Source organism: Alosa pseudoharengus, unplaced genomic scaffold, assembly GCF_046254945.1.
Source record: "Alosa pseudoharengus isolate Yale_2024_CS ecotype anadromous, Long Island Sound unplaced genomic scaffold, YU_APseudo_1.1 YU_APseudo_1.1_scf_9, whole genome shotgun sequence".
NCBI lineage: Eukaryota > Metazoa > Chordata > Actinopteri > Clupeiformes > Clupeidae > Alosa > Alosa pseudoharengus.
The window spans coordinates 33906509-33933855 of NW_027468881.1; the positions used below are offsets into that span (position 1 = coordinate 33906509).

The window sequence follows — 27347 nt, forward strand, 5'->3', positions numbered from 1 at the left end:
GTGTACTGGCTGGAGATTGTCCCATGGTCTTGCATGCCCTTAATAGAGCTTGATTCAGGACAGGTGTTTAAACAGACTCCACTAATAAGCCTCAGATGGTAATTGTAGTCTTTGTCTCTCTCTCTCTCTATTTCTTTCTCTCTTTCTTTCTCTCTCTCTCTCTCTCTCATACTTACCGTCTCTCACACACAGCTACTCACCACATACAGTACACATACGGTTTCTATGCTCGAATGTAATGCTTTTTCAGAGCATCAACATGCATCCACGTGTTCTTGTTGAAAGTGTGCTTAAAGGAACCATATGTAAGAAATGTATTTCAATTAATCATAAAATGGCCCTGATATGTCACTAGACATTAAGAAATCATGTTCATTTCAAATACTTATATCACTGACAACAGTAGTCCGGCCAGGATATTGTCATTTAAAATGTGAAGTTGCAGCCCTCAACTGATGTTGATGATGTCATGTTGTGTTTTGGCTGGATGCGCCACCCTCCACCTATCTACTAATCACGAAGTCAGTAGTGTTTCGGCATCCAGATCCGGTTGCCAGCTCTGCCAGTCAGGGGGGAGGGGATACACCGCTCTACAGTAATTTGAAAGTGATTGCAGTACCAGTTTTGGCCACAATCTTACATACGGTTCCTTTAAAACCACATAACTTTCAGTGTCCCGCCGGCGGGACGGTTACCCCCCTCCCCCACCTCCCCCCAACATTCTAAATCAATTGTATGCACCATATTGCTATGTAGCATAGTAATGTTATACACCATTTCAAAGCTTTGACTCTTGGGAATCCAAAAACTTTTTTCATGTACAATCTGTATAGTGCTTTACATTAATCTTATTATGTCTCAATTAAATTTGATCCAAAATGCCCCCCTCCCCCCCTTCCGCTTTTGGTGCTACCCTGACTTCTGGCTGCAGTGCAGCTGCAGCACAATAAGTAGATGCAACATATTGGGTACTGAAATATTCACAAGAATCCATAGAAATTGAATCTTCATGTTGTGTTATCCAATATTAGTTGTACAGATGTATAGTCTATCTTATACACACTCATTGAACCAACAAAGCAAATGCAAAAATAGACATTTTTGTAATCATTCCATATTTAGTGTAGTCATTCCATATCAGAACCCCTGAAGTATAATCCAAATACAAGCATGAAACCTCAAAGTGTTACCTTTCATTTGAGACCAGGATTATGCTTCTACACAAAGGGGTTCATGAGCAGTAAGCATTTGATTGTCAGTATGCATTTTGGATAACAAAAACTCCTATAGGGAGTATCCATAGGCATTTTACAAAACGCATGGGCATACCTTGGCAAATAATAGTCTAAAGCACTCTATATTGATCTACTTTTGCACACAACTTCACAAGACCTGGTGCTAGGGCTCAGTTGTGTTTCTAAGGGATATCAAGAGACCTAGAGGGCTGAAATGTGGTCAGTTCAGATATGCTTGTAATTCGGCAGAAAGAAAAAACTATATTCTAGCCTCTGTAACTCTTTGTGAGTACATCACACATTTATTTTGACTGTTTCCTACGAAAACTAGAGGTTCTCAGCTTTCTATAGAGGTCCAACATTTGATGGTAGGCCCCAGAAGAGGTGGGAACAATGCCCTTGTAAATAGGCACAGTGCAATTACAGGCAAAAACTTGAAATTCTTTTTGAGAGTTATGCTGTTAATGCCTATGAAGAACTCCCAGGAGGGCCAGGCCATCACATCCCTGGACACTTGAGGTACAAGACAGCTCCCAGTGACCAGTGTTTTCCATTTTTATTTGTCAGGAAAAGGGGTGGGCATACAACAGAAACATGCTTCGACAAGACTAGAAACACAACAGGGGAAACAAGAATCAACTTCCACCCCTCATTCTCCATACGGACAGTCCAGTACAGTATGAAATAAGACAAATAAAAATAGCTGAACCACAACACTGGTGCCATGTGTGTTGTTGTTGTTTATGGATCAAGTTGATTTCGTATAAACAGAATCCAGAGTCCGCATGGCCATGTCCTCAACCTAAACAGAGAGAAACCATACATGTATGAGAACTTACACAAGTGACATGATGTGATGAGTAAAAGTGATATGACTTCTGAATTAATCAAACTAATTCATGCATTCAGGTTTGAAGTGGCGTTATCATTTCCAGAGAAAATGATGGTTTGGTTATTTTAAAAACATTTACATGAAACTTATGTTGCCACTGGAGGCTAGAAGGTAATGAGCCATGATATTCTTTTGTATGTGGTTCATTTAAGCTACATGGTGATTGAGTGTAATGCATTGTCTACTTTTAACAGAAATGCCCTCCCCAGCCTGGTTGCCTCACTTCCTTTGGCCTATGGTATTTGATTGAGTATAACTATAAATTATACATAGTTTCCTTTAAATAGTACATCATTTAAGATGATTTGTATTAAAATAAGGCGCCTACCCTGTATTAAATGTATATATTCATGAAAAGCTTTCCAGCTCGTCCTCAGGATGCTCGAACAGTGACTATTCAATGCACCTCCTGTATTATACTGCACTGTGCACAGAGAGCCACTCACTAACATGATAGGTGTAAACTACCACCACTGGTAGCCCACACGCAGCATGTGCTGACTGATGGTGGCGTGGTCCTGATTCAGAGACGAGTGAGTACCAAATCAGGACCTCATCTTGACCCCATTATTCCAGATTCACTAACGACTTCATGGAAGTTTAGGCTAGGCTGGCCTGGCTTGTGTATTGGTGGGAAGGTCACTCCACAGGCAGGACCCCCCTAGGCCTCTCCTTATCAGCTGTGTACTGCTGTGTGTAAATGTGGCGTATGATGTCAGCCACCACCTCCATGGGTCAATAACTGAGATACGCTTAAAACTCTCTGCGGTATTTCTTTTTCTTCCTGAATTGTAAATTGTGTAGAATGACAGAAACTTCTGTGAGTGAGTGTGCATGTTGTGATTTAACGAGTCACTGAGTGAATCTAGACTCCGATAATAAGAGTCACTGAGGCATGGTGTGGTGGTGTTTTGTGGTACCTCGGCTAGTGTTGCAGCCCAGTCCACTGGAGGTTCCGATCCGGTCCAGTCGGCCGCCGAAGCAGGCGGAGAAGCTCTTGCTCCGGGCGGCCATGAGGAGGTCTTGCAGCCGGTTCCTCTGGTCCTTGATGGTCTGCACGTTCTGGGCAGGTTCCTCTGGCAGGCCTGCATCTTCAGGCTGAGGCCTGGGACTTTCCTGCTGCCCTGCCCAGCCCTGGGCCACCTGGCCGGGGTCAGCCTCTGGGCTCAGCTCCTCATAGTCTGGTCCCCCTCCTTCCACCTGTGCCAAGGTGTCCTCCAGCTGCTGTAGTAGAGTCTGGCCCACCAGACAAACACCACACACACGTTAGACAGCAGAGGCTCGGGGAGGACAGGGCATGAAGATACAGGTGTGCGATGTTGCTGACATTAATCATTAATAGAAATGTTTCTGTAATTCTGAATAACAAAACAAAGTATTGTTTTTTTGTGGCTTATTGTTTCAGCTGTTAGTATATTTTACTAGCCTGATGAGCCAGACCCACATTAAAATGTAGGGTCTGGGCACTCACCGTTCGCAGTGCTCAGACCGAGGGGTGGGATAATCGGTTGTCTTTCAAATTTTCTCTGCACGCAATAGGACAGCGCTATGAGTCCCATGCGTTTCCCACCAGCGGAGCTAGTTGGCTAGTTCAAACTTTTGCCTACTTAATAAAAGCTTAACTCGTGTCACACTGTTCGCCAACAGCAACATTATCTTATTTGTTTTCAAGTAGCAGGGAATTCAAGCCAAACCGTTGCAAGTCTGCCATCAATCATTATGTTAAGCCCGCCTAACAACTCTATACATGATTTGATTGGCCTGATAGAAGTTTAATTTTTCGAGCTCACAAGCCAACGGAGAGTTGCTAGACTAGCCCTGGCAGCAAATTTAATTTGCTGCCGCTAGGGTGCGTCTAGATTTCTAGGCTAATATTTTACCTTTGAGGATCAAAGAATGTAAGCAGACCTGACATTGTGAAATAGTTTGGCATACCTATGCATCTATAAGACACTTTGGAAGTAGACATATTTCTCTGTGTCTCTCTCACACAATCTCTCTCTTTGTTTCTCAATCCCTATCCCTATGTGTGTGTGTGTGTGTGCGTGTGTGTGTGTGTGTGTGTGTCTGTGTGATCAATCCTAAACAAAGTAAGAAAGAAAATCATAATCAGCTTCCTTTTGGTCTTCAGTAAATGACAAAACCAGCACAGAAGTCAGCACCATTTTACTGAAGCCGTAAGTGTGTCACACCAGCCAGAAGTGAGTATTTGATCTTAGCTAAAAGCTTTAGTTCACACAACCAGCAGTAGTGGCTTGAGGTTTGAGTGCATTGTTAGACTTCCTATATGGCCACATTATCTTGATTGAGTTTTCTTGCTTTGATGTCCTGTGTTTATTCATTGTGAGCCAGGCTTTTGAAAGATAAATATTTAGTATCTTATTACGTTGGCTCTCTCTGTCCCTGCTCTCATATCTAGATGTTGTCTCTGCCCTGTTTGGATCACATTCGGTGTAATTAAAGACGTTTTTTTTTATTATTTGTTTGGCTGCAATAAACAAGGTAATATCCTCTTCTGATCGTCCTCTTCCAGTCTTAATTAACTATTTTATTTGGTCTTTGGATAACACTGATTATGTACTGACTGATATGACGATGAAATCTATTCCCCTCGTCTGCTCCCTGGAATATGAAGATTTTAACATCATGGCTCACAAGTGGAGAGAGCCTGACCTTTAATAGTACATTGGTGTGAACATCATCTTCTTCTTCTTCATACTATTCACTTATTTATACTATTCATCATTGTCTTTCTCTTCATTTTCTTCAGTTTTTAGATTCTTTCCTCCTCTCGCTTGCTCTTTCTCTCTCTCTCTCTCTCTTTCTCTTCTCTCCTTTGTCTGTCTCTCAGTGGGTTGGCCTTTATTTACTTGTTTTGGCTAGATGCCCTTCCTAAATATCATACAAGTTAATGCCAGCCTCATTCACTCCACAGCTGTTTAGATCCCACCACCACTACTCACACACACACACACACACACACACACCACCACCACCACCATCCCCATCCCCATGCTCCTTTAGCCTCTCTGTCACACGCCAGAAGCTTCTCGTCCATCATCCAGACCAACTCTTCTGCTGTCTCTGTCATTCTCTGCCTCCCCCGTAGTTCCCAGTGAAAGGAGTCTCTCTTACCTTTAGTTTGGCCAGGTTGTTAGCTGGGTAGGGTCTGCTCAGGAAGTGAGCCATCACAAGCATCTGTTGACAAAGCAGAATCAGGATTCCCGATAAAACTATTAGCCGGACCATGGTTAGTGTCTCTCCCTGTCGCCGCTGTTGCCCTGTGTCTCCCACTCTCTGGGCCGTCGTTTGCCCCGCAGGGGGCTTTTATAGCGTAACCACGGACACTCGTTTGTTCACTGTGTCATCTTTTCAGTGAGTGCCTGAAGAGCATTCTGGCACCTTTCTCTGATAAGAGCAGTGGAAGATTTCCTTTTTAAGTGGCCCATCAGGAGGTTTGGTGTTTCAGTGTGTGTGTGTGTGTGTGTGTGTGTGTGAGAGAGAGAGAGTGTGTCTGTCTGTGTGTTTCCGTGTGTGTCTGTATGAGTGTGTGTGTGTGTGTGTGTGTGTGTGTGTGTGTGTGTGTGTGTGTGTTTAGAGTTGCTGTCGTGACGCCCCAGACACAAACACCAGCATTGTGACCCCAGGATCAGTCTTGAGAGGTGAGCTCACTCTCCCTCTCACTCCTAACACGAATGCCTCCCATTCCCCACATACCCAAACCTGCACAAGGCTCAAGGGCTATCTTCACCCCAAACTAAACATAGCACACTGCCTTACAATCATGTGAGTCTGATTATAGTCCCTGGAACCATTGCAGACTATTGGTTTCAGGTATTGCTGATTGTCCTATTGCTTTTGATCTGCTTTATCACAGAGATCAGTAGGGTTTTGCTAGTGTTTTTAAGGCTAATTTCAATCTGGAGATTATGCAAGTGATTACACTAATAACTCAAGCCCACCTTCATAGCCTAACTATTGTTCCACTAAAAACTCAACCCCACTCCACCCTTAAAACGAAATTATTATCCTAGTTATATGCTGTATAACTTTATGAATGTCTGTATAACTTTATGAATGTCTGTATAATGTATTGAATGCTGTATAACTGTATGAATTACTATAAAGTTGTTCTCAATATGGAAGTCCCAAAAACATGTTCCCAAAAACATGCATCACTCAGCCTTTTAGACATTCATGTAAAAATAGCACCAATGCTGTTCTTGCAGTGTTGCTGTTAGGCTAATAATACACTGAACTACTATTTGGGGCAGGGCTAATAGGCCACCGTAGCATGTGACATGTATTGAACACATCATCCCCAGTTCACCTTAAATTCATTACTGCCATGCTGGTGATGTTTATTGGTCATTGGTTCAAATGGTGCTTGGTATATGAGAATAAGAACGTTATACAACAGACACAGAGTCACTAGTAATCATGTTGAGTTGGTTTTACCCTTGTTTCCACCACCTTAACCACTTCCATCAGTCCCACGCTTTTTAATGGGTATTCTAAATTATTTTTATTCACTGGCAGCCTAACTATCTGGGATGAATTCTCTAAGTACACCCCTGCTGCTATATTTTCAGGTTATCCGATCTGCATGAGAAAGCATGGTCTGGAGCTCATTGTACTGTGTGTGATTGTGAGGCTGTTGGGTGAGATGGTGTGTAGGTTTGCTGAGTCGTTACACTTCATGGGAAAGGGTTTGCTGTTGTTTTATGTTAAGTTTTGTGGTACTTTCTTCATTTTTTGACTGAACAAACAACAAGCCTCCAGTGAACCGATGTGCTTGTGGCAAACGATATCTCTGTAGATGGCCTTATCGGCTGCTTCGCTGTCCGTGGTCCTGAAATCACAGCTGCGATGATAGCCACGAGAAAACTTCCTGCTGTCGCATACTTTTGTTATTTTACTCTTTAACAACTTCTACTTACTATTTTTTGTTAAGTCAGATGTCAATGTTGCGTGTTTGACTGTTATAAGATCAACTCAGTATGATAAGTTTAGCTCCTAAAGTTGCAGATTTCTAATTGCCAGCAAAGCTTATAGACGCCATTGCTATCTTGACTGAAAATGGCCATCATCAAAATAATCTCATGAATATCTCGTGTCAGAATAGTAGATGGAGATATTAAAACAAAGCAGTCAGTGAAGAAACTACTTATTGTTGTAAGTTGTAAACATTTATTGAATTGTTCGTTCTGACCCATAACAAGTGCTGTAAAGTAAATACAGTAAAATAAAACAATCAGTTCATGGTCACACGTAAGCCTGGGCATATATAAGAAGATCACAACTTCAGTTCAATAAATATCAAAATAAATATGTATAAATATGAATACAATTCCAATTCATGATATGTAATGCCGTATCGCTTCCAGTTTCTCCATTAAGACTTCATCTTCTCCGATCTGCAAATGTGAAAGAGCATAGAAAACATTAATATGTAAACATCTGACAATGTCATGTCTATCATAACCATCATGACCATCATCAAAATGTTGTAGGCCTGTTGGATGTTTACTATTAGTATTATTATTATTATTATTATTATTATTATTATTATTATTATTATTATTATTATTCCGTTAACTTACTTTTGCGTCCAACAGTGTTGCATCCCAGTGAAGTCATAGAGCCGATCCTATCCATGCGTCTCCCAAAGCATGCCGAGTATCTCTTTGAGTCGTTCCGGACGGCCTTCAGGTCGCGGGCAGAAAGAAACTCTTTTACGTCAGCTAGACTCAGTCTAGGATGCTGGGCACTCTGAGCCTGTGTGTAGTCCTCTTCTTCGGGTAGCGACATATCTTCCAAAGGCACTTCGGCATCATTCTGTGCAGACTCACCATCAGTGGCAGCTGGTCTCTGTTCAGGAATAGAGTCCTCCAATTGGCGAAGAAGAACCTGTTGCAGACAATAACTCGTTAGGTATAGCACATATTTTGCATTTACATCCACCCAGAGAACAGAGTAATTTGGCATGTCTGTCATGGCAGTTTCTTTCACATGATCCCCCGATATGTAGACGTTGGTAGATTTAAGACTTACCTTTAAGATGTCCACATCTTCACTAGATAAGAGCTCACTAGGTACTACTGGATGCCCACTCAGCAGGTGCAAGTTCAGGAACGCAAGAAGGAGAGTAATTGGAATGTTAAAAAGCTGCATTTTCTGTATACGCTATTATTTTAAAGACCCGGAGAATCTTCTGTAGTCCTAATGTCTGCAATAGTAGTAGCTGTTTTCTCTATGCCTATGCTGCCAGGCCACTGTCTTTTATACTGAAAAGTCTGACACTCATAGTTATGCGAGGAATGAAAGCTGCATACCGACACCTCATAGCGATAAAGGGCCCTGTCGGAAATACGTCCTTATTAAGCTTTGCCGTCAGTGATAAGACGCATACCTGACATCGTCATCCCTATACTCCTTACGGCCGCTATTACCAGTATAGCCTACGTTTCACTCTGACAATCAGTGCGTTACGTGGCTGGCGCCGCTTCTCTTGGATCAAGGGACGTGCACGTATGCCGCCACAGCGCAGGAGATAGCGCAGGAGATAGAGATATGCCGCCACAGCGCAGGAGATAGCGCAGGAGATAGAGAAAGTGAAAGGCAGGGACATTTTGCGCACAATTACTGTACTCCAGGAAGTTGATTTTGACATTATCGTGACTGTATGACTAATGACTGTATTCTTTACTCATGTGTTTAGGATATCCAGGGTTCATAATTGGACAAGCAGACAATGCTAGACAAGTTGTTTGAGATTATTGAAATCGTGTTGGAATTCGAAAGTGATGCAGTTTTCCAGTAAGGTCGATAACGGACCTAAAAATAACTATTCCAAACTCTGTAAATGGGGAATCACTTAGCAGTTAGGTCATTCTTTTTTGGCTCGGTGTCTGGTGAAGGATTCCGCGGTCCCTTCCGTGGACAGAGATAACATAATTAAATTATCCCTTCTCTGTTCGTTCCCATCAGATCAAAAAGCTGGGGGAGGATATGCAGCTATGTCTTTGGTTGATTAGGAAAAAACATTCCATGGGGGATGTGCATTTCCCTGCCTGTTACAAGCACTCTAGAGAGTCTTATCAAATTGACAAACGAAATATCTATTGTACCAGCTGCCTTTCCAATTGCTCTATGTCGCCTTGGGCCTTACATCCTGTGACTAAATGGATAGGCCTAACTCGATACATTTGCGCATGGATCTCCGCCTCCCTGATGATGTGTTCTGTTTGCCCACGCAGTCAATGTACTTGTTCCGTTCTCCATCCCATAATTAATGGTATTTTGTGATGATTTACAATTTTAAAAAGCCGAATTACGTGTCCTTCGTGGGTTTAATAGACTGCTGTAGTTAATATGGATGTATTATGATTGACATGTCTGCAGTGATGCAGAGAAAATGGTATAGGCTGAATTATAAATCAATGCGTAATTCATTTCTATCAGGAATGATGATATTTTTTGTTGACAAGCACTTATGATCATGAGTCAGTGATGTAATTGTTCATATCCACATGCAGACATCAATAACGCATCAGACTTTCATAATACTTTATCTCGTTTTATTGCTTAGGAATGTACTTACATGCGTAATTGATGAGTGCGTAATGGCATCTTTACGCACGGCGCTTGTGGCCAGTAGCTTGAAGCCTATGCTACATCAACGCCAAAAAAACCCTGACGATAGCTTTTAAAAATCAACCACAATTGATATGAAATTCTGAACAAGATACATCAAAAGGCAAACTCTCCCCGGGTGCATTGTATAGGCTACTGTTAAAATGACAGACATATGCACATGTAAACACTGTGTGCTCTGTGTGCACATGTCTGCGTATTCTATCAATTCTGTTCTTAAAGGTACTCTAAGCGATGTTGGGTAACATCACTTCTGTTGACTTTCAAACAAAACAGAGAGCTAGCTGACTACTCGATCCCCCTCCCTCCCGTGCTGCTCCAAATTGAATCTCGTCTGTGATTTGCTGGAACAGTTTGTTATGTTTTTATGGGCTAGGTTTGCCCAGGTTGTTTCTCTTGCAGTTTTTGGAGCCTGGGCTGTCCACACGTTTTTTAACAGTGTATTCAGGACACAGACAGCTAGCGGTTGGTTAGGTGGTGTTTGCAGTAAGTGACATAAAATGTTCAGCCTAAAAACGCGTGGCATCACTTATAGCACCTTTAATATCTGTGTTTCAGGGAACATGAAGCGGATATCTAGAAAATGAGCAGGATTCTGGCCATTGGAACACATCCTCTAGACTGCCCTGCCCCCACCTTCCATCACACATTTAGGCAAACATTATGATGATAGTAACTTATATGTTTTAATCTGCTACCCCAGCTACCACAACTTCTATACACCTCACTCACATTTTTTAGTTGTTGATGTTTGCATCCTACAACATATATGATGTGGGTAATAAAATATAATAACACGTGGATCATGAAATTACTGATTGTATTGGCTGTTTTTTTTTTTAAAAATGTTACGTCTTTATTTTTTTTTTGTACACTTATTTTCCCGCGGTCTCTCTGTTGTGTGGGCCTTAATGTGTGGGATCTGCACGCTGCGATGACAAACCTCTCTGCCTCTCACCGTCAGAGTGTCCAGCTCTTGGAATTTGTCTTTCCAGTCCACGGGGCTGCCCCGCACCCATATCTGTGCTACAATCAGGATAAGACATCCAGCAGAGCTGAGAGACTTGGCCAATGCGTTAATCCTCAGGGGCGTGCTACAGTGTGTGAGGTGCGTGCGTGCGTGGGTGCGTGGGTGCTCCGCTTGTGGGGTTTGTAATGAGTGTGAGAGCTTATGATTATGATTTTTATATCGTTCACTCTCGGCCTTATCTCTTTCACTTCTCATAGTGTCAGAGATGAGCATGGCATGCCAGCACCTTTTAGCGATGAGTGCTGGAAGTGGCGGCTCAGGAAGAACATCCTTTACAGAAGTACTGAGCATGATTGATTGGGCCCTGTTCAACAAAGACACGACACACACTATTCGAACTATTCGGACTATTTGAGCTAGGCGATGGCATACCGGTCATTTTTGTAATTGCCCGTGTTTCATATAAGGTGTTATGGCGTTGCTGATGTTTCATATAAGATCATATGGGTCTAATGGTGTTCGTGAATTTTGTGATGCGAGCTAAGGGATGTATCGAGGCTTTGGGGACGTTCAGTAACGGTCCGCATGTCAAGCATCCTGTGGCAGAAACACACAGCTAAAATCCTTTAATGAAACAGTCATTCTGTGGTGCTGATTATTAATTAATTTGATTAATTGTGTACATCTACGTAAAATCTAGGAAGTTAATTTAATTGTAGGTTATATTAGAGTTGTATCTCTCCCTGCTTGTACAATAATGCAACAAAATAAGTAGAAGCAATTTTATTATGCAAAATATTTATTTTACTGGGTTACACTCAATTCCAGGACTACAGGTCTCAGCAATGAAATAAATAGATAAATAGATAAAACAGTTCACATCAGTCAATGTCATTAAAAAAGTATGTACATCTCTAATGCCATTTGATACAACAAATGATATCTCAACAAAAAATAACCGAAATTAAATACTCCAAAGAAAAGTTGTAAACGCGCTTCCAATGTTCCACCTGGTGACTTAGTCCTTCTGCCCGAAGACTTCAAGTAAGGGGCAAATCCTTGCCATTAGAACCTTCAACAATGAAACAAGACACAGTCGTCGTCAGCGAAACGTCCTTTATTGCCCACACCAAGTCTTCTTGTAAATATTTAACATTTCCTGAACTTGCAATATTGCATTAAAACTATGTTTACAGGAATAGAATATATCTTTGTACAACCAATTATGTCATAAATTCGAACATACTATGACACTAAATAATGTAATTTTAATTTTGTCTCAAATAATCCGACTTCATAATTTCTAACCTACCTTTTGGTTTAGCAACCCAAACCGCTAAAAGAGCCTATTCTCTCCAGACGCACGCCGAAGCAGCTGCGCAGTCCGCCCTTCTTGAATCGGCTCCAGGATCGCTTGGACGTGGATAGGATGTCGTTGAGGAGGCGCGCGAGCGCGTTCTCCTTGCCAGACATAGCGGGATCTCCCTCTGCATTCTCCCAGGGATGCCCCGTTCCCCCCGCACTGTAATCGCTCTTCTCTGGGCTCAAATCCTTCCCATCCACCTCGGATTCATTCAAGTCGAATGCCTCGTCCTCTAGCAGCTTATTCAGATTCTACAAGAGGAAAGATTAACAGAAGAAGGAAACAATGAACAGTGTATTTCACACAAATCCTGAATGTCTTTACTCACTCTAAAATAATTTAAAGGAACCAAGAAGTAATTGAAACTCATAATCCCAAACATTAACTACACAAAAAAGGGACAACTGTCCTCGAGCTCACCTGTAAACTAGATATCGGTTTAGCCCCAACAATATTCAAAATCAGAAGCGAGGATAGGCAGAGGAGAGAGATGTTTGCAATCATGTTGATGTTGTTTGGTCGCAATGCTGTCGTGCGCAATTAGACGTCTGGTGCGCTTTACCAAAACCCCCTTCCCCAGGTGCGCTCTTATATACGCCCGGCTTTCGTCACCAAGGCTGGAGAAAATTATTAACTTCGTGACTCAGGAGGCGAGAGAGTAAATGAGAAACATTACGCTCGTTTAACCGAGGAGCCCACCTCAATTGACCAGGTACTAACGGTGACGTGAAGGGGCTTCTCTACCCAATTGCGCTAAGTGGAGCGAATCAAGTGCAACTGCCACTCCAAAACCAGCGCCTCGTGACCAGGTAGTCTCGAAACAGGGATGCTTCACTAAAGTGGCAAGCTAGTGAGGAGACAAATAACTATCCAACGGAAACCTGTCCGAGGCTAGTTTCAGCTAGTTAAATGTGGCGTTGCGCATCTCATGAATCTATTTTCCTTTCTGTCTACATTTAGCAACCTTTACTCAATCTTTAACTACCTTCTACATCACCAGGTTAAAGTGATCGTGAACTTCAGCCCCTGCGTTTTGGATGTCACTGATATTCTATAAATGAATGATAAACGTGTCCTTTGAATCATGTTTGACGAATATGCATCAACGTTACTCTATGCCATATTCCCAAATAACGACAAAACTACATAATTTGCAATATCATCCTCTGGCACTCTGTAGGTGAGCGCAGGAGACTGTGATGCTCAGAAAGACATGGGTTGTGAAAGTGAACTTCTCAGTTCTCAGTTCAACTGATGGATAAACTGGAGGGTCTCTCTTTTTTCACATGCTTTTATTAGTTAATAATGCTTCCTGCTATTCACAACTCTACCTTTGTGTTCATGATTAATTTGATCATCATTCTGACATGGGAGGCATGGACCAGGAGGGAGAAAGAACATGTGTATATTTGAGAAAGGGAGAGAAACTCAAGATGAAAAGCATGTCTATACACCAAGAGGCTTTGTAGGAAACTAAAAAGAATGGAAAATTGCTGTCAATACTGAATTCTGCAAAATAAAAGATAATTTGTTTCCATGGAGACCAAAGTACATCACTCAAGATAAGAATACCCTTGGGATATGAAGAAAATTAATTTGCTGGAAAGTCAGGGAATGGCTTAGACAGTAGCCTCAGGTTGAACGCTAGATACAACCATATCATTCCAACCACTATTAAGTAACAATTCAGATGAAGGCCTGCACTTTATCTGTAGGCCTTTTTGTCTTATATCAATGAAATATCTTAAGGATATAACCTTAAGACTTCTATGTTTCATGTTGGAGGTCCCTTCAGTGACCCCTCACATAAGTGGAATGGTCTGTATGATTTGATGGGGGGGGGGGGGGGCAATTTCATCACAGTAGAATGAAATTTATTGTCCGAATATAATGTATTTTTAGTCCGTTTATCATTGGTCTGACATTGGACTGCTAGGAAGCCAAATACCAGCTAGAAATAAGCCCCGAGGCCTTTTGACAGGCTGTATGAGAAAGCTATCTGGGAGAGGCCTGTCGTTTCTGTCCATTTTCCAGGGAGTGGAGCAGGTTTAACCCTTTTGACGTTTTTAACTTAATCATTGTTTCTGGAACACTGTAAAGGCCATGAGCTCAATATGGTTTGTCTTGCAGTCTTACTTCCTTACTGGCCCTCAGGCTATGAATTCACTGATTGTGTTTATGCTGTGTGCTGCACGTCAGGGCACTTGCGTGGGTCAGCCTGAGCCGGGCAGGACTGGGCGGTGGCCTGTCCTCCCTCTGCAGAGGAACAGTGCCAAAAAAATGTCGAAGCAAAACCATCGTGCAATACGCTTGTTTGTAAGGGAACAGGCTCCCACACAGGTACTTGTTCTGTTTGGTATTTTTACCAAAGTATGACACAGATATTTTATTAAGACCTCAATAAACTATTTAAACTTGTGGACAATAAGGGGTAAAGTAGGCCTATATGTAACCTTTAAGATTCACTCCTGACTTTGGCCAAAGTGAATATGAAGGCCTATAGGTATTCATAGCCTATAGGTACACCACAATCCTTGGGGTTACACTTCCCTTAAGTCAGTAACCATAAACCATTATGAACACATTTATAAAGGCTATAAACAATTAATAAAGCCTCATAAAGATTGACAAGTCGACTTTTTACTTCCTATTACATAGTTTTTTACTAACGGTTTACTACACAGTCATTTCTGCACTCATGAAGCTGTAGGATAATATTTTATAAGCCCTTACAGCCTGAAATATCACTAATACATCCGCTGGAAAGTTTCTTTTTAATGCCATCATTGTTATTATAAAAGCAGCTTGATTATGCGTAATGTTAAAGGTGTAAGGGCTTATAATTATAAAATCCATACATTTTGTGAGCACATTTAATACTTTGTATAAATACAGTATAAACCTAAGTCAATCATTCTGTCAATCATTATGATTTCCTTCAATGCTACATAACACTTCATGCTGTCTACACAGTAAGGAGTGGCTAATCTACCCCTACTGATGATTCTGTTAGAAGGTGTTTGATATCAAAAGAGTAATTCTGTGACTTTTTTAAAACACCCTTATCTGACTGAAGAGTTTTTGCATGTGACTTGACAACTCTGCCTCCTTTGCCACCAAACCCAGCCCTTTCAAAAGTAGTTGTATTTGAAGCTCGCAGATGCTGTTTCACCTCGGTTTATCTGTAATTTTTCCTGCTCTTTCCTACCGTCCTACTTCGTTATCATCCATTTTTCTGCCGAACGGCGATTCAAATCGGCAGCGCACACAGTTCACTGCGCAAGTATTTAAAGGTGCAAGAGTTAATTGAGACGGTAATGAGAACCCATCAGGTCTCCGAATCGTTTATCTCAGTGACGTTCTGAGCTGTGGGAAATGTCAGCAGTGTGAGCTTTTTTTATTATTATTATTGAGAGGTCGAAACCTTTTGTGTTTATTACCGTTAAGTACGTCATCGCGTAAATATGTGGTGCTGAGGGAGTTCATAGCAGTGAAATATGTTGTCTTATAGTCGCCTATCGTCTGTTTCACTGAAAATGATAAATTCTAAACGAACGAACTAAAAAACAGGAAATGGAGACAAATGCGCCTATTGCATCACTCCATTTGCAATAGCCATGTTTTCCCTACAGGTCATTTTAATTAGCCTAGTTGTTGGTTGCAGGATGTTCAGAAAACTAACTTCAAGCTTTACACTGCCCATTTAAAAGAATGACTATTGGATATGTGGAACTCGAACAACTCCATCCAAATAACAGACTGATGGTGCACACTGACACAAATGTTCGTGTTTGTTGGCGTTTGTCGGGGCAGTGTTCTTGGACCTTCAAAAGAACATCCAGGCCAGATGGTTTCGGAACAATTCTGTTAATAGATTGGCCATAGGCGTCAAAACGGCTGATGCTGAAACGTCAATTAATCAGTCGCCTCCCCGCTTGCGTCCCGCGGTCCAAATTTGTGACAAGGACGTTAATCGCTCTTAATGCCCCTCTCTGTCAACCCCTTGCTGCGTCGGGTGGAGTGCTTCGGGGTTGGGGGTGAGGGGTAGGGGGCAGACAGGCGTAGTGCGTCCTGGAGACACATGCTCTGCTACTGTTTAGGTGTGTGTGTGTGTGAGAGAGAGAGAGAGAGAGAAAGAGAGAGAGAGTGGCAGCTGGCTGACAGTGGGATAATAATAATGCAAAATGCCAGAACGTGTTTATACCTTGGCTTATACCTTTCAATTCGGACCCTGTTGTAATGTTATTTGACTAAGTTCATATCGTTTCGTTCACATTGTAATATAATTTAGTGTATTTGTATTTGGCCCAGGCCCCCACAGTCTTGCTGATAGAAAGGCTGGTGATTTGGTTTTGTCCGTATGTCCCGGGACATATCAATCAATCTGTCAATCAAAATGTATTTGTATAGCACTTTACAACAACAACCAGTAGGCGTCCAAAGTGCTTCACACCAGAGACTAAGGATAAAAACAGCATAACAAGCAGTAAAAAGATTGACATATAGAATTACATTAATAGAATTGTCACACCACTACTGCGTATTAAAAGCCATTCTAAACAAGTTGAAAAGACCAACGTCTGTAATTGTCTGAATATCAGGCGGTAGCTTATTCCAGAGTTTCGGGGCAGCAACCGCAAAAGCCTGCTCACCCCACCGTTTGTACCTGGACCTTGGGACCTCTAAAACCAATTGGTTAGAAGACCGCAAAGACCGGTTGTGCTCACGCAGGGTTAACATCTCGGAAAAATATTCTGGGGCCAGGCCATTAAGGGCCTTAAAAACAAACAATAACATTTTGAAATATATTCTAAAATGCACAGGGAGCCAATGTAGTGTGTAAAGAACAGGAGTGACATGTTCGCGTCTAGGTATATTTGTTCAAAAGCGGACAGCAGCATTTTGCACAAGTTGCAGACGTGAGATGGATGTTTGATTCAAGCCAACATACAGGGCATTACAGTAATCCAATCTTGAGCTAATAAAATATGTATTGATTATGAGGCATTATCCACATTTACTGTACACAGAGGAATACATGTAATCTAACATTTAACATGTTCCTCTCTGGAATTAACCCATGACCATGGTGTTATCTTGGCCTAACCAAGTTCAAGTTCAAGTTTCACTTTATTTATCCTTAAAGAAGAAAATGTAGTGTGGAGCAGGATGTCTAAAACACATACACAGAAAAGCACCACCAGATGCCAACAACATTGCAAACACAACACGGGACACACCAATGGCGACACTGCTTCCCCCAAAACCAATGACAGCATCCGATTGGACAACACAGGTAAATCTGTCATAATTAACACAGACAGGAATAAATAAATAAATCACATACTGTATAAAAGATTCAAGAGATGTCAGTCAAGTTAATTCAGGTTCCTAATAGCCACAGGAATAAAAGAATCCATGGCACGTCTAGTTCTTAACATAGGTAGCCTAAGACAGCGACCTGAGGGGAGCAGATTAAACTCCCCAAAGAGTGGGTGATCAGGGCAGTTTATTTGGTTAGCCTTTCCCCTGACCCTTTACCATATATATGTTGCAGCAGTGCTACAGTGCTGCAGTAACATTGACACAGAAATGAAAGGATGTGGAAGAGTTGGACACTTAGACAGATACACTGGCTTAGTAAATGAACATAAGAGCAAGTTAAAGAGATGGTTATGTTAATAGTTTAATGAGGGATGTTACAGATGTTTGTTGTGCAGGTAAGTCTGGAATAGTTGATGATGATGGTGATAATGGTAGTTATGGTCATGGAGCAGTAGGCGGAGGTCAGTGTGGGTGAAAGGCGTTTTTGCGGTGGAGGAAAGGAAGTGGTCACTGGTCATGCCCACTCAGCCTCTCCTCTTAGTGACACATCTTTGCGTCAGTCTATCATCCGAGACGTACCAGCCTGTGCAGTCGTGCACCTCCACGTGGCCCTGGTCTGTCTGTCCAGCTTCCTCCTGCCCAGTGACTGCCATTGCCTCATCATCAGCACCATGCCTGTAATTTACCAACAGCAAAATTATTAACACTGGCGTTTAGTAGTACATCATAGACGATAAAAACTCAACTCTGACTGGACCATGTCTACCTTTCCACCCCTTTGGTAAATCATTACAGGCCGAGGCTAAAAATGACTGAGGTGAAAACGCCTCCGTGCATGCAAATGGAGAGGTCACGGTCGGGATTTAACCATTAGCTCAGCGTGGACTATTTTTAGTCAGCACAAACACTTGGTCGCAGGTTACCTCTCTTCACAAACTCGGGAGATATGACATATACAGTGCGTTTGCTGCGGCCCAGTGATTAATAAAGTGAATGGTGACCAGGGCCCATGGCACATGGCCGAGAATAGGATTGGTAGCCGGGGTGTGTAAAGGTCAGGTGAGGCACATGGCGGTTTCATTAGAGCTTGGCATTCTCTTGTGCTGCCCTGGCCAGAACTGTCAGATTATGGGAGGCTGCATTTGCCCATGAGTCTAGTACAGTAAACAGCGCTTTCCTGATTCACCTTTTATGATATGTAGAATTCTCTCTCTCTCTCTCTCTCTCTCTCTCTCTCTCTCTCTCTCTCTCTGTGTCCCCTCTCCTCTTTGTGTGTGTGTGTGTATGTGAATGTATGTACGTATAGCAGCTCATGTCAAATATGTGTGCCAAAAATGGAGTAAATATCATTTCCAGATGAGAGAAGCGGAAAGCAGCAGATCAACAACGTCCAGGTTTCCATGGGAGCCACATCGCATCACTTCCTTTAGGAAGTTGAGGAATTCTGTGGCTGACATGCCTGGTATCAGTGACAGATAGCGGCCAGACAGCGTTAACAGGGATGATCCAGATGCTCTCCGGGGGCAGATAACATGACATTCCAGAAACCATTGCTTCTCATTGTCTCCTCTTATCAAACACACACACACACACACACTCTCTCACTTTCTGTTTCTGTTCATACCATACATACTCAAAATGTCCTGAATTCCTGCATTTTCCCAAAGGCTTCCCCCCTGACATTCAAACACACACACACACACACACACACACACACACACACACACACATACGTGCTGTATCTTCTACACAATTACATCATCTCCATGGAGCACAGGGGGATCTGACCCAAAACATTCCAAGTCGCTGACATGTCCCCAGACGCCATGTTGGTTGTAAGCTCTTTGGTATCACCCTTTCCAGAGATAAGTCTATATTAGACCCGTCCGGAGACCCTTGCATTATATTTGGCAGTAAGCGTGGCTATGATTAGCCAGGATGCCTCAAACGGTACAAGAGTTCCTCTTGACATTGCTGTCAAGGCGTCATCTTGTGGTGCCGTTCCAACCCGCGCGGCTCATTCACTTGTCAGGAGTGAATCTGGTTGTGAAATGAAAGAGGTGTTTTCACAGATGACACCATGATCTTCAAGTAGACGTACAGTAAGTTTGTACGAAACACTTGAACGTAAAGTTTGAGCCAAAAGTGAAAAGTTCAACAGGCTAAGTAGGGTTCAGGACAGATTTATACAAATGTCAGTGCTTCGCTCATGACTTGATTCACTATTTCACTGTTCACTAGAGGGCCTGGAATGGATCCATGTGAATTTGCATCAATAACTGACCTTTATGAAAGAACACTGTGGTGTAATAATTCTTACTAATATCACAATTTCCTCTTTACAAAACTCGTCCCGTGACTGTACTTCAGCACAACCTAAAACTCTTCCATGATCATGTTTGCAGCGCCTACTCAGACTGTGTTGTACAGCATTGACGTGACAGCCAGTGATACCGAAACACCAGCGTTAGGGAGCAGACTCGGCGAGGTGTTGGCTAAGCGCACTCTATCTGAGTGTGTGAGGCCAGCTTCGGCCAGCGCAGGAGGTGTGTTAACGAGCCTGAATGCAGGTCAGGTGCAGTGGACAGAATGGCTGGAGGACAGAGACTTTACATTGTCCCCTGAGACTAGCTGTTCCCAGCACGTCAATGAATGCAGCGGCACAGGTCATCTCTTTCTTTCCCTTAGGCCGCCTTTCCCTTCCTCCATGTGTGTGTGTGTTTATGTGTGTGTATGTGTGTGTGTGTGTGTGTGTGTGTGTGTGTGTGTGTGTGTGTGTGTGTGTGTGTGTGTGTGTGTGTGTGTGTGTGTGTGTGTGTGTGTGTGGGCGAAAAAGAGGGTCGGAATGAGAGTGTGTATGTAGTGGAATTGTATATGTGTGTGTAGTTTTCTTTGTCGGTTGTGTTGGCGGTGTGAAGTAAACCATCTCCCTACCTCTCCCTGTGCTCATTGCTTTCTACCTGCTGACAAGGCATGCTGTGTCTAATGCTCTGTTCTGTTTTACTATGTGGGGAATTTTTATCTGACTCGAGATGAGTTTCTTAAAATAATAATAATTGGGGACACTAAAGAGTTAAGTGCCTTTTAGACCATGTTTTTAAATACAATACATGTATAAAAGCTTTGTTGTACATACTGTGTGATTCTAAGAGTAATGCTCTATGGCTCTGGCTGACATTCCACTCTAAAAGCTCCAGCACCTGGGCTCCTCAGTTGCCCAATGTTTAGTGTGTGCGGTTAAAAGAGCAGGTGGGGCAACACAGTGCTAAACATGCCCCCGTCCCAACATTTTTAAGACGTGCTGGCATCAAATGAACACAATATTTTCCAAAAAACAATAACATTTCTGTTTCAGCAATTGATAGTCTTTACACTATTCTCAATCAAATACATGGTTTTACTTTTGATTTGCAAATCATAGTATTCATTCTGTGGCTATTGACATTTTACAAAGCGCCCTAACTTTTATGTAGAATTTTAGGGATGTAGAATATATATTTTGTGTGTGTGTGTGTGTGTGTGTGTGTGTGTGTGTGTGTGTGTGTGTGTGTGAGTTGAGAGTTTCCTTTTTATGTAAATGTCCAAGTGTTTGGCGCAGTGGGCTTGCTGTGGCCAGCCTACTGAGGCTGGCATCCTCTGGCGGTGCGCTGGCATCATTAAAAAGTCTTTAGCGCGCACACACACTCCTCCATGCTGCGGCCCGATAACTGCTGCCTGCAAGGACCGGAAAGGCCTCCTGCGGTCTCTCATATGTGTGTGTGTATGTGTGTGTGTGTGTGTGTCTGTGTTGTAGTTGTTCGTTTTTTTTTTTTTTGGTTAGTGTTAGTTGTTGTGTACAAACACTGTGCTCCACTTCATCTTTACTTTTTCTCTCGTTCTATCTTTTGTTATTTTTTGTCTTTTGTTATTTTTTGTAGAATAGTTATATATTTATATAGGTCTGTGTGTATGTGTGTGTGTGTGTGTGAGAGAGAGAGAGAGAGAGAGAGAGAGAGAGAGAGAGAGAGCATATGTACAGTATGTGTGTGTGTGCTTGTGTGCCTGTGACATCAGCATGTGTGTGTCTGTGAGCAATTGAGCATGTGTGTGTGTGTGTGTGTGTGTGTGTGTGTGAGTGTGGGGTCTTTCTCTGTAATAATCCTTATTGTTTTCTTGTTTATTGTTTTCATGGCATTTCTATTCTCCCCTCTCTTCTTTAGGACCTGGCTTGGACCGCTGAGAAGCAGCTGGACGTGGTCATTAGCTGAGCCATGTTGGCTCTCTGATGCAGCTGGACGTGGTCATTAGCTGAGCCATGTTGGCTCTCTGATGCCTGCGATTACAAGACCTGCTCTTTGTCTCTCTGTGTGTGATCCACATGCAGCCACACTCTGCTTTGGGATTGGCTGATTACGGGAAAAGTGCCAACTGTGTTATCGAGGCTCCGTCTCGGCTTGCCACCAGCATTAATACTGTTTGAATGAACGCAGTAACTTAAGCTTGTTTTGGTTGTGTCGTAAGGCATTTCATTCCATCACATTGTACCGAAAACCCTTTGCAGGCAAACACATAATATATAGAAAATATTATGTGTACACATAACATCTAGAAATGCATAAAACAATCTATGCATTTCTATATATTATGTGTTTGTGTTTGAGTTTTTTTTGCGTATTTGTTATCCTGCACCACACTGCATGGTGTAGTGCTACCTTGTGGTGTTCTGTCAGGCACTTTTTCGCCCCATGCACCACAATGGCGTTTTTTGTTGCCGTGGTGTTGTTGCGTCGGGTTATCTTCTGTTGTGGATGCGTGGCGTGTTGTTGTGCGGCGTCGTCACCCTGAGGCGGGGTGGGTGGTGGCCCTCACGGTCCCCAGGCACGCTGCCTTGTTTGGGGTGGAATGCGCGCTGGGCCCCGGGAGCCAGGCTCCTCAGCCCCAGGGCTGGACCTCTGATAGCACAGCGGGGCGGAGGGGGGTGGCAGCACATGAAACACCCAGCCAATGGGATCACCAATGTATTGTTGTTATTGTCATATGCATGTATTTGAGCTGTGTGTGTGTGTGTGTGTGTGTGTGTGTGTGTGTGTGTGTGATCTCTGAGTGGGTCTGACTGATCCATCAAAACAAATAGGGAATGAAAATGACACCTTTATGCTTTGGCACTGAAGTGATTTGCTCTGGTTCTCTGACAGTTTAGCTTCTGGCTACTGGTTGGAGGCAATCACTTCCACCCCATCACTATGGTGACGTAGTGTCATCATTCCTATGGAGACCTATACTGTATATAAGATGACTGCATTTAATAGCCAATAAGAGCCTCAATCTCAGGTGAATTTGGGCCATCACTCTGGCTCTCATGGCATCTGAGACACTGTAGATGGCACTTGTTGCCCGTTTGTAGTGCAATTGTCTTTTACGGCCGAATTTTGGAAAAGCTTCTATATTGTATTTATTTATTTGAAGTCATTGATATTGACACACACACACACTGTTTGAGCATGCAAGCATATGATGATGATGATGATGATGGTGGTGATGATGATGATGATGATGAACTCAGTGGGTGGGTGGCAGTGGTGACCATGAGTCATTCGTCCCAGTGGATGCTCTCTTCTAATGAGACAATAGGTGTATGCACTACAGTTTGTTTGTGTGTGTGTGTGTGTGTGTGTGTGTGTCCAGGTTAGTCATGGTGGAAAGTGTGTGTGTGTGTGTGTGTGTGTGTGTGTGTGTGTGTGTGTGTGTGTGTGTGTGTGTGTGTGTGTGTGTGTGTGTGTGTGTGTGTGTGTGTGTGTGTGTGTGTGTGTGTGTGTGTGTGTGTGTGTGTGTGTGCGTGTGTGTGACAGGAGCCTTAAGGGACAGTTATATTATGTGGTTGGAATGTGGTGTGTGTCGTTCCCACTAATGATTCCCCCAGTCTGCTACTCCACACCTCACAGCAAGAGAGAGAGAGAGAGAGAGAGAGAGAGAGAGAGAGAGAGAGAGAGAGAGAGATAGAGAGATAGAGAGGGGGGAGGAGAGGGTAGAGAGAGAGAGAGAGAGAGAGAGAGAATATAGCAGATGCAGAAAGGAAAGGAGTGAGGGGAAATAGAGAGAGGGAGTGGGAAACAGAGGGAGTGGGAAAGAGAGAGAGGGAGTGGGAAACAGAGGGAGTGGGAAATAGAGAGAGGGAGTGGGAAAGAGAGGGAGTGGGAAAGAGAGGGAGTGGGAAAGAGAGAGAGGGAGTGGGAAAGAGAGGGAGTGGGAAAGAGAGGGAGTGGGAAAGAGAGAGAGGGAGTGGGAAAGAGAGGGAGTGGGAAAGAGAGAGAGGGAGTGGGAAAGAGAGGGAGTGGGAAAGGATAAGTTAGAAAAAGAGTCAAAAGGTGAGAAAGACACGACAAAAACAGGACTGAATGACAAAAAAGGAAATAAGATAGATAAATAAAAGAACTGGTAGGGGCATTTATTGTCAAGATGTTCTTCAATCACTCAGATATTTGACAGCACATTAAAGACAGACTGCAGCTGAGTTATTTTTTTTTAACCAATCCTTTAACAAGCAACAGCTCTCTCTGTCTCACCCAGACTCTCCTCTAGATTCTCCTCCTTCTCTGCCTGAGGGGGAGTAGTTTTTTCCTCCTTGTGGAGAGATTATGCATGCACTTGTTCATACAGTGTTCCATTACCCTGAGTCACGGGGTTGAGAGCGCCGTAATTGAAATGAGGATGCTGGCGTATTGAACAGTGGGGGTCAAAGGTCGCGCGCCGTGCAGCTGCCGATGCCGTGAGAGCTCCTTACGGTCGATGCCATTCAGTGGATACCTCTCAGGAGAGCCTGCTCTGACAAACACACAACTCAGAGAGGGAGAGAGAGAGAGAGAGAGAGTGTGTGTGTGTGTGTGTGTGAGACTCTCTCTGACTATATGGATTAATGCCCCCTGCATAACCATGGATCTTGGATATTGACTTTCATTTCCTAGCTGTGAGGATCCATAACTTTATATTTACACTTAGTCGTTTACCCTTTATGAAAAGCTACTTAAAAGTTAAGTACCAGGCAAGCAAATTGCCAACCAAGGAGAAGCCACTGAAAGCAAAGTATCACAAAAACATTGTTCAGTTTGGCTGGACTGGACTGCCAGACGGCAGGTCTGTCCAGCCAAACATTTGTCTACTCTTTCCCCTCTGTAGCAAAGTCAATGGTGATTTCTTTTAAACTGTTCATATCCACATTCCACCCTTCTGTGGTGGATATAGTTTGTCATGGCCACACACACAGATTGCTATGAGGGTGGCTGGCCTGGCCATACATCTGTGTATGACGGCCATGCGTGTCTATCAGAGAAATTAAGAGAATTGTGTGGTAGGAGCAGGCTTCACTCATCTCTCCTCAACGTCTCTTATTCGTTTTTTTTTTCCAAGCACACTGAAGTAGGCGCTACACCGAAACGCGTCTGTGCAATAAAACGTGCGCCCTTTTTCTTTCTCTCTTATCAGAGAAGTCGTACCACTGACTTGATCCCTGTGAAACATTTAGAATGTGTATTCGTTTTGTGTGGCTGACAAATTTCAAAGTAACACCAGCGCTGTGTATCCGAAAGCTGACGCTTAAGTTATGCTGCCACCTACTATATGAAATGGGTACTACTATCAGGGACATGCTTGTATTGGCATCACTGTGAACATTTGTAGCTACATTTACTGCTCATTCATATTCATTTTGTGCATCTCATTGAACTTTTATCAACATCATACTGAATGGATATCTATGTATTTATTCATATTAAACGGGCACTCTTTACAGCATTTTATACATACATATTAATATTTTGTGTGCCACGTTTTTATGCTACTCGACGTGACTGTGTAGTTTGTCTTTTGGGGACAAGTAAAGTGTTTAAATTGTTGTTTAAAGTTGAATTGAATTGAAATAAAATGAATCGAGTCTTCAGCCTCTGACCATCTGCCTGCCTCCAAGGCAGTAATAGCAAGAAATCAACAGGTGGCTGTCACATCAGCACATCTCCAAACCAATATCACTCCTCCATTCTGACATTACGCTTCCTGTTCATAATCGTTCAATGTAGCAAAAGACCTGGTTGGATTTCATCATTAGAAGAATCATTGTTGTTGTTTTTTTTGCCACATGCAGCGTAAAGGTAGCAGTGCTGTGGCCTGTTTTGTTGTCATTGGAATTATTGCACAAGAGACATGTTATGTCTATTCCAATTTATTTCTTCTTTCTCTCTCTCTCTCTCTCTCTCTCTCTCTTTCTCTCACACACATACTTTCAAAATGCTGACGGCTTGAAGTGGACACAGACCACAGCTCTGTCAGTCATATGACGCCTGTCCTGTCCACCACACACCCCTGGGTGTGACTGGACAGCTCGCTCTGTGTGTGTGTGTGTGTTTGTGTGTGTGTGACAGGGTAAGGTGTGATAACTGCTGCCCTACTCCCATCGGTCTCCTCTGGCAGCCACATGGTCATTCTGTGACCACATAGGTTGGAGGTGGCATAACGGCGCTTTTTTAAAGCTGTGAATACATCACCTCTCAATGCCCCGCCACCCAGTGCCATTCCAGGAATTGGGGATTACGTGACTCTGTGACCTGTTTATTTGCGCTCATATGCAGTGACTGATTGTGGATTTATTTTTTTTTAAAGCAATTGGCAGTTCCTCACATTTGAATTTGTACCTGTCAAACAGTAGTTAATACGACAGTTACCAGGATGTGTACCTGTGAAGCAGTAGTTAATACGATAGTTACCAGGATTTGGGGGTTCACTGTATCTGCTTACTGTTAGGTTGTCTGGTGGGATTAAATCAATTCACAGTAAAAATGTCTGCAAACTTAAACCAGTATTACTGTAATGCCAACCTGGATGAATAGCAAGCACAGTGAAGTCAAATGTGAGACAAGTATGCCACCTTGTGTTTATATAGTGAAGTGTGCTGCTTTGCAGAGAATGAACTTCAGAGAAAAGAATCATGCAGTGACTGCTAGAGTTGTGTATCTTGTTGTTAAGCACCTGGCAAATTTACATTTGGCTGGAGTATGTCACAACATTTGATTGTTCATCACAGTAATGTCAAGGCATTAAAATGCATTTGTGAGATATAGATATTGGAAATTGTCCAGTAGTACATGACGGTGACATCTTTTCAACGTTCTCAGGATTGAATTGTTCATGATTTGGCTATGATCCATAAATGACAGTCCAGGATGTCATCCGCAAGAATATGAGTTCCTCTCCTCTTCATCTTCAAACAGAAATCACGTTTTTGTCAGCCCAGATGGCCTTATTTGGTTCCCATTGAATTGGCTGGTAAGTGCCTTGAGCTTCAGATTGGACAATTATGGCGGGTCTGCATTTAACCGGCAGACAATAGAGGGCTAGGAGCCGCGGCTTGCACTCTGGTCGTAATTGACTCTCATTATCGTGCTGGGCGTCTCCGTAGCAATACAGCCTCTCTGGCTAATAAAGTTCATCGGGGATCCTGTTGTTCTCAAGTGCAAAGAACAGAAGTGTGGAAATGAGGCCACACGGAACTTGAGCCTAGTTGCTCGGATAGCTCAAAGTTCAGACAGGCCTATTAACCTGGAGTCCTACTGTGTCCATATTTTCCTGGTTCTTCCTTGCTGATGCATTGATATCAACCCTCTTACCACTCCCCGCCTCTCTCTAACCTTCTCCTGGGCTGTACTCAGCCTGATGGGTCCCCTCCTCATGGGTCCCGCTTAAAGTTTATTTCTTATTTATTTATAGCAAAAGGGATTGTAGTCACTCTCTGTCCGCCTTGGGTGGTGCAGTCCTTGGGTTTTGTACAACATCTTGACACAATGCTCATTGTTCATGGCTCAATTTAAAATAAATATAACTAACTGTTGAGATAGCTTATTGAGTTATTGGCTACTGGGGTATACTGTAATGGTTCTAGAT

The 27347-nt window shown here is 42.9% G+C and overlaps 3 protein-coding genes across 3 annotated transcripts; all 3 read right to left on the reverse strand.

Annotated features, from left to right (window-relative positions):
* Positions 1-1774: 1774 nt before the first annotated feature.
* nppa (natriuretic peptide A) lies at positions 1775-5447 on the reverse strand. The gene is made up of 3 exons (XM_076276123.1): positions 5263-5447; positions 3048-3363; positions 1775-2037 (listed from the first exon to the last, which is right to left on the reverse strand). The coding sequence occupies exons 1-3, from the start codon at positions 5374-5376 to the stop codon at positions 2033-2035; spliced, it is 435 nt and encodes a 144-aa protein (XP_076132238.1). The 5' UTR covers positions 5377-5447; the 3' UTR covers positions 1775-2032.
* Positions 5448-7415: 1968 nt separating this feature from the next.
* On the reverse strand, positions 7416-8362 carry nppb (natriuretic peptide B). The gene is made up of 3 exons (XM_076276432.1): positions 8182-8362; positions 7731-8037; positions 7416-7544 (listed from the first exon to the last, which is right to left on the reverse strand). Exons 1-3 carry the CDS (start codon positions 8299-8301, stop codon positions 7531-7533), a joined length of 441 nt encoding a protein of 146 aa, XP_076132547.1. The 5' UTR covers positions 8302-8362; the 3' UTR covers positions 7416-7530.
* Positions 8363-12073: 3711 nt separating this feature from the next.
* Positions 12074-12620, reverse strand: nppal (natriuretic peptide A-like). The gene is made up of 2 exons (XM_076277151.1): positions 12537-12620; positions 12074-12367 (listed from the first exon to the last, which is right to left on the reverse strand). Exons 1-2 carry the CDS (start codon positions 12618-12620, stop codon positions 12074-12076), a joined length of 378 nt encoding a protein of 125 aa, XP_076133266.1.
* Positions 12621-27347: the final 14727 nt, after the last annotated feature.

What these genes read in the sequence shown, in the direction of transcription:
- nppa (XM_076276123.1), bottom strand. Translation starts at nt 5,376, where the DNA reads ATGGTCCGGCTAATAGTTTTATCGGGAATCCTGATTCTGCTTTGTCAA. An exon ending in ACAACCTGGCCAAACTAAAG is followed by an intron (nt 3,364 to 5,262) that starts GTAAGAGAGACT and finishes CTGGTGGGCCAG; the next exon opens with ACTCTACTACAGCAGCTGGA.
- nppb (XM_076276432.1), bottom strand. Translation starts at nt 8,301, where the DNA reads ATGCAGCTTTTTAACATTCCAATTACTCTCCTTCTTGCGTTCCTGAAC. An exon ending in AAGATGTGGACATCTTAAAG is followed by an intron (nt 8,038 to 8,181) that starts GTAAGTCTTAAA and finishes TGTCTGCAACAG; the next exon opens with GTTCTTCTTCGCCAATTGGA.
- nppal (XM_076277151.1), bottom strand. Translation starts at nt 12,620, where the DNA reads ATGATTGCAAACATCTCTCTCCTCTGCCTATCCTCGCTTCTGATTTTG. An exon ending in AACCGATATCTAGTTTACAG is followed by an intron (nt 12,368 to 12,536) that starts GTGAGCTCGAGG and finishes TTCCTCTTGTAG; the next exon opens with AATCTGAATAAGCTGCTAGA.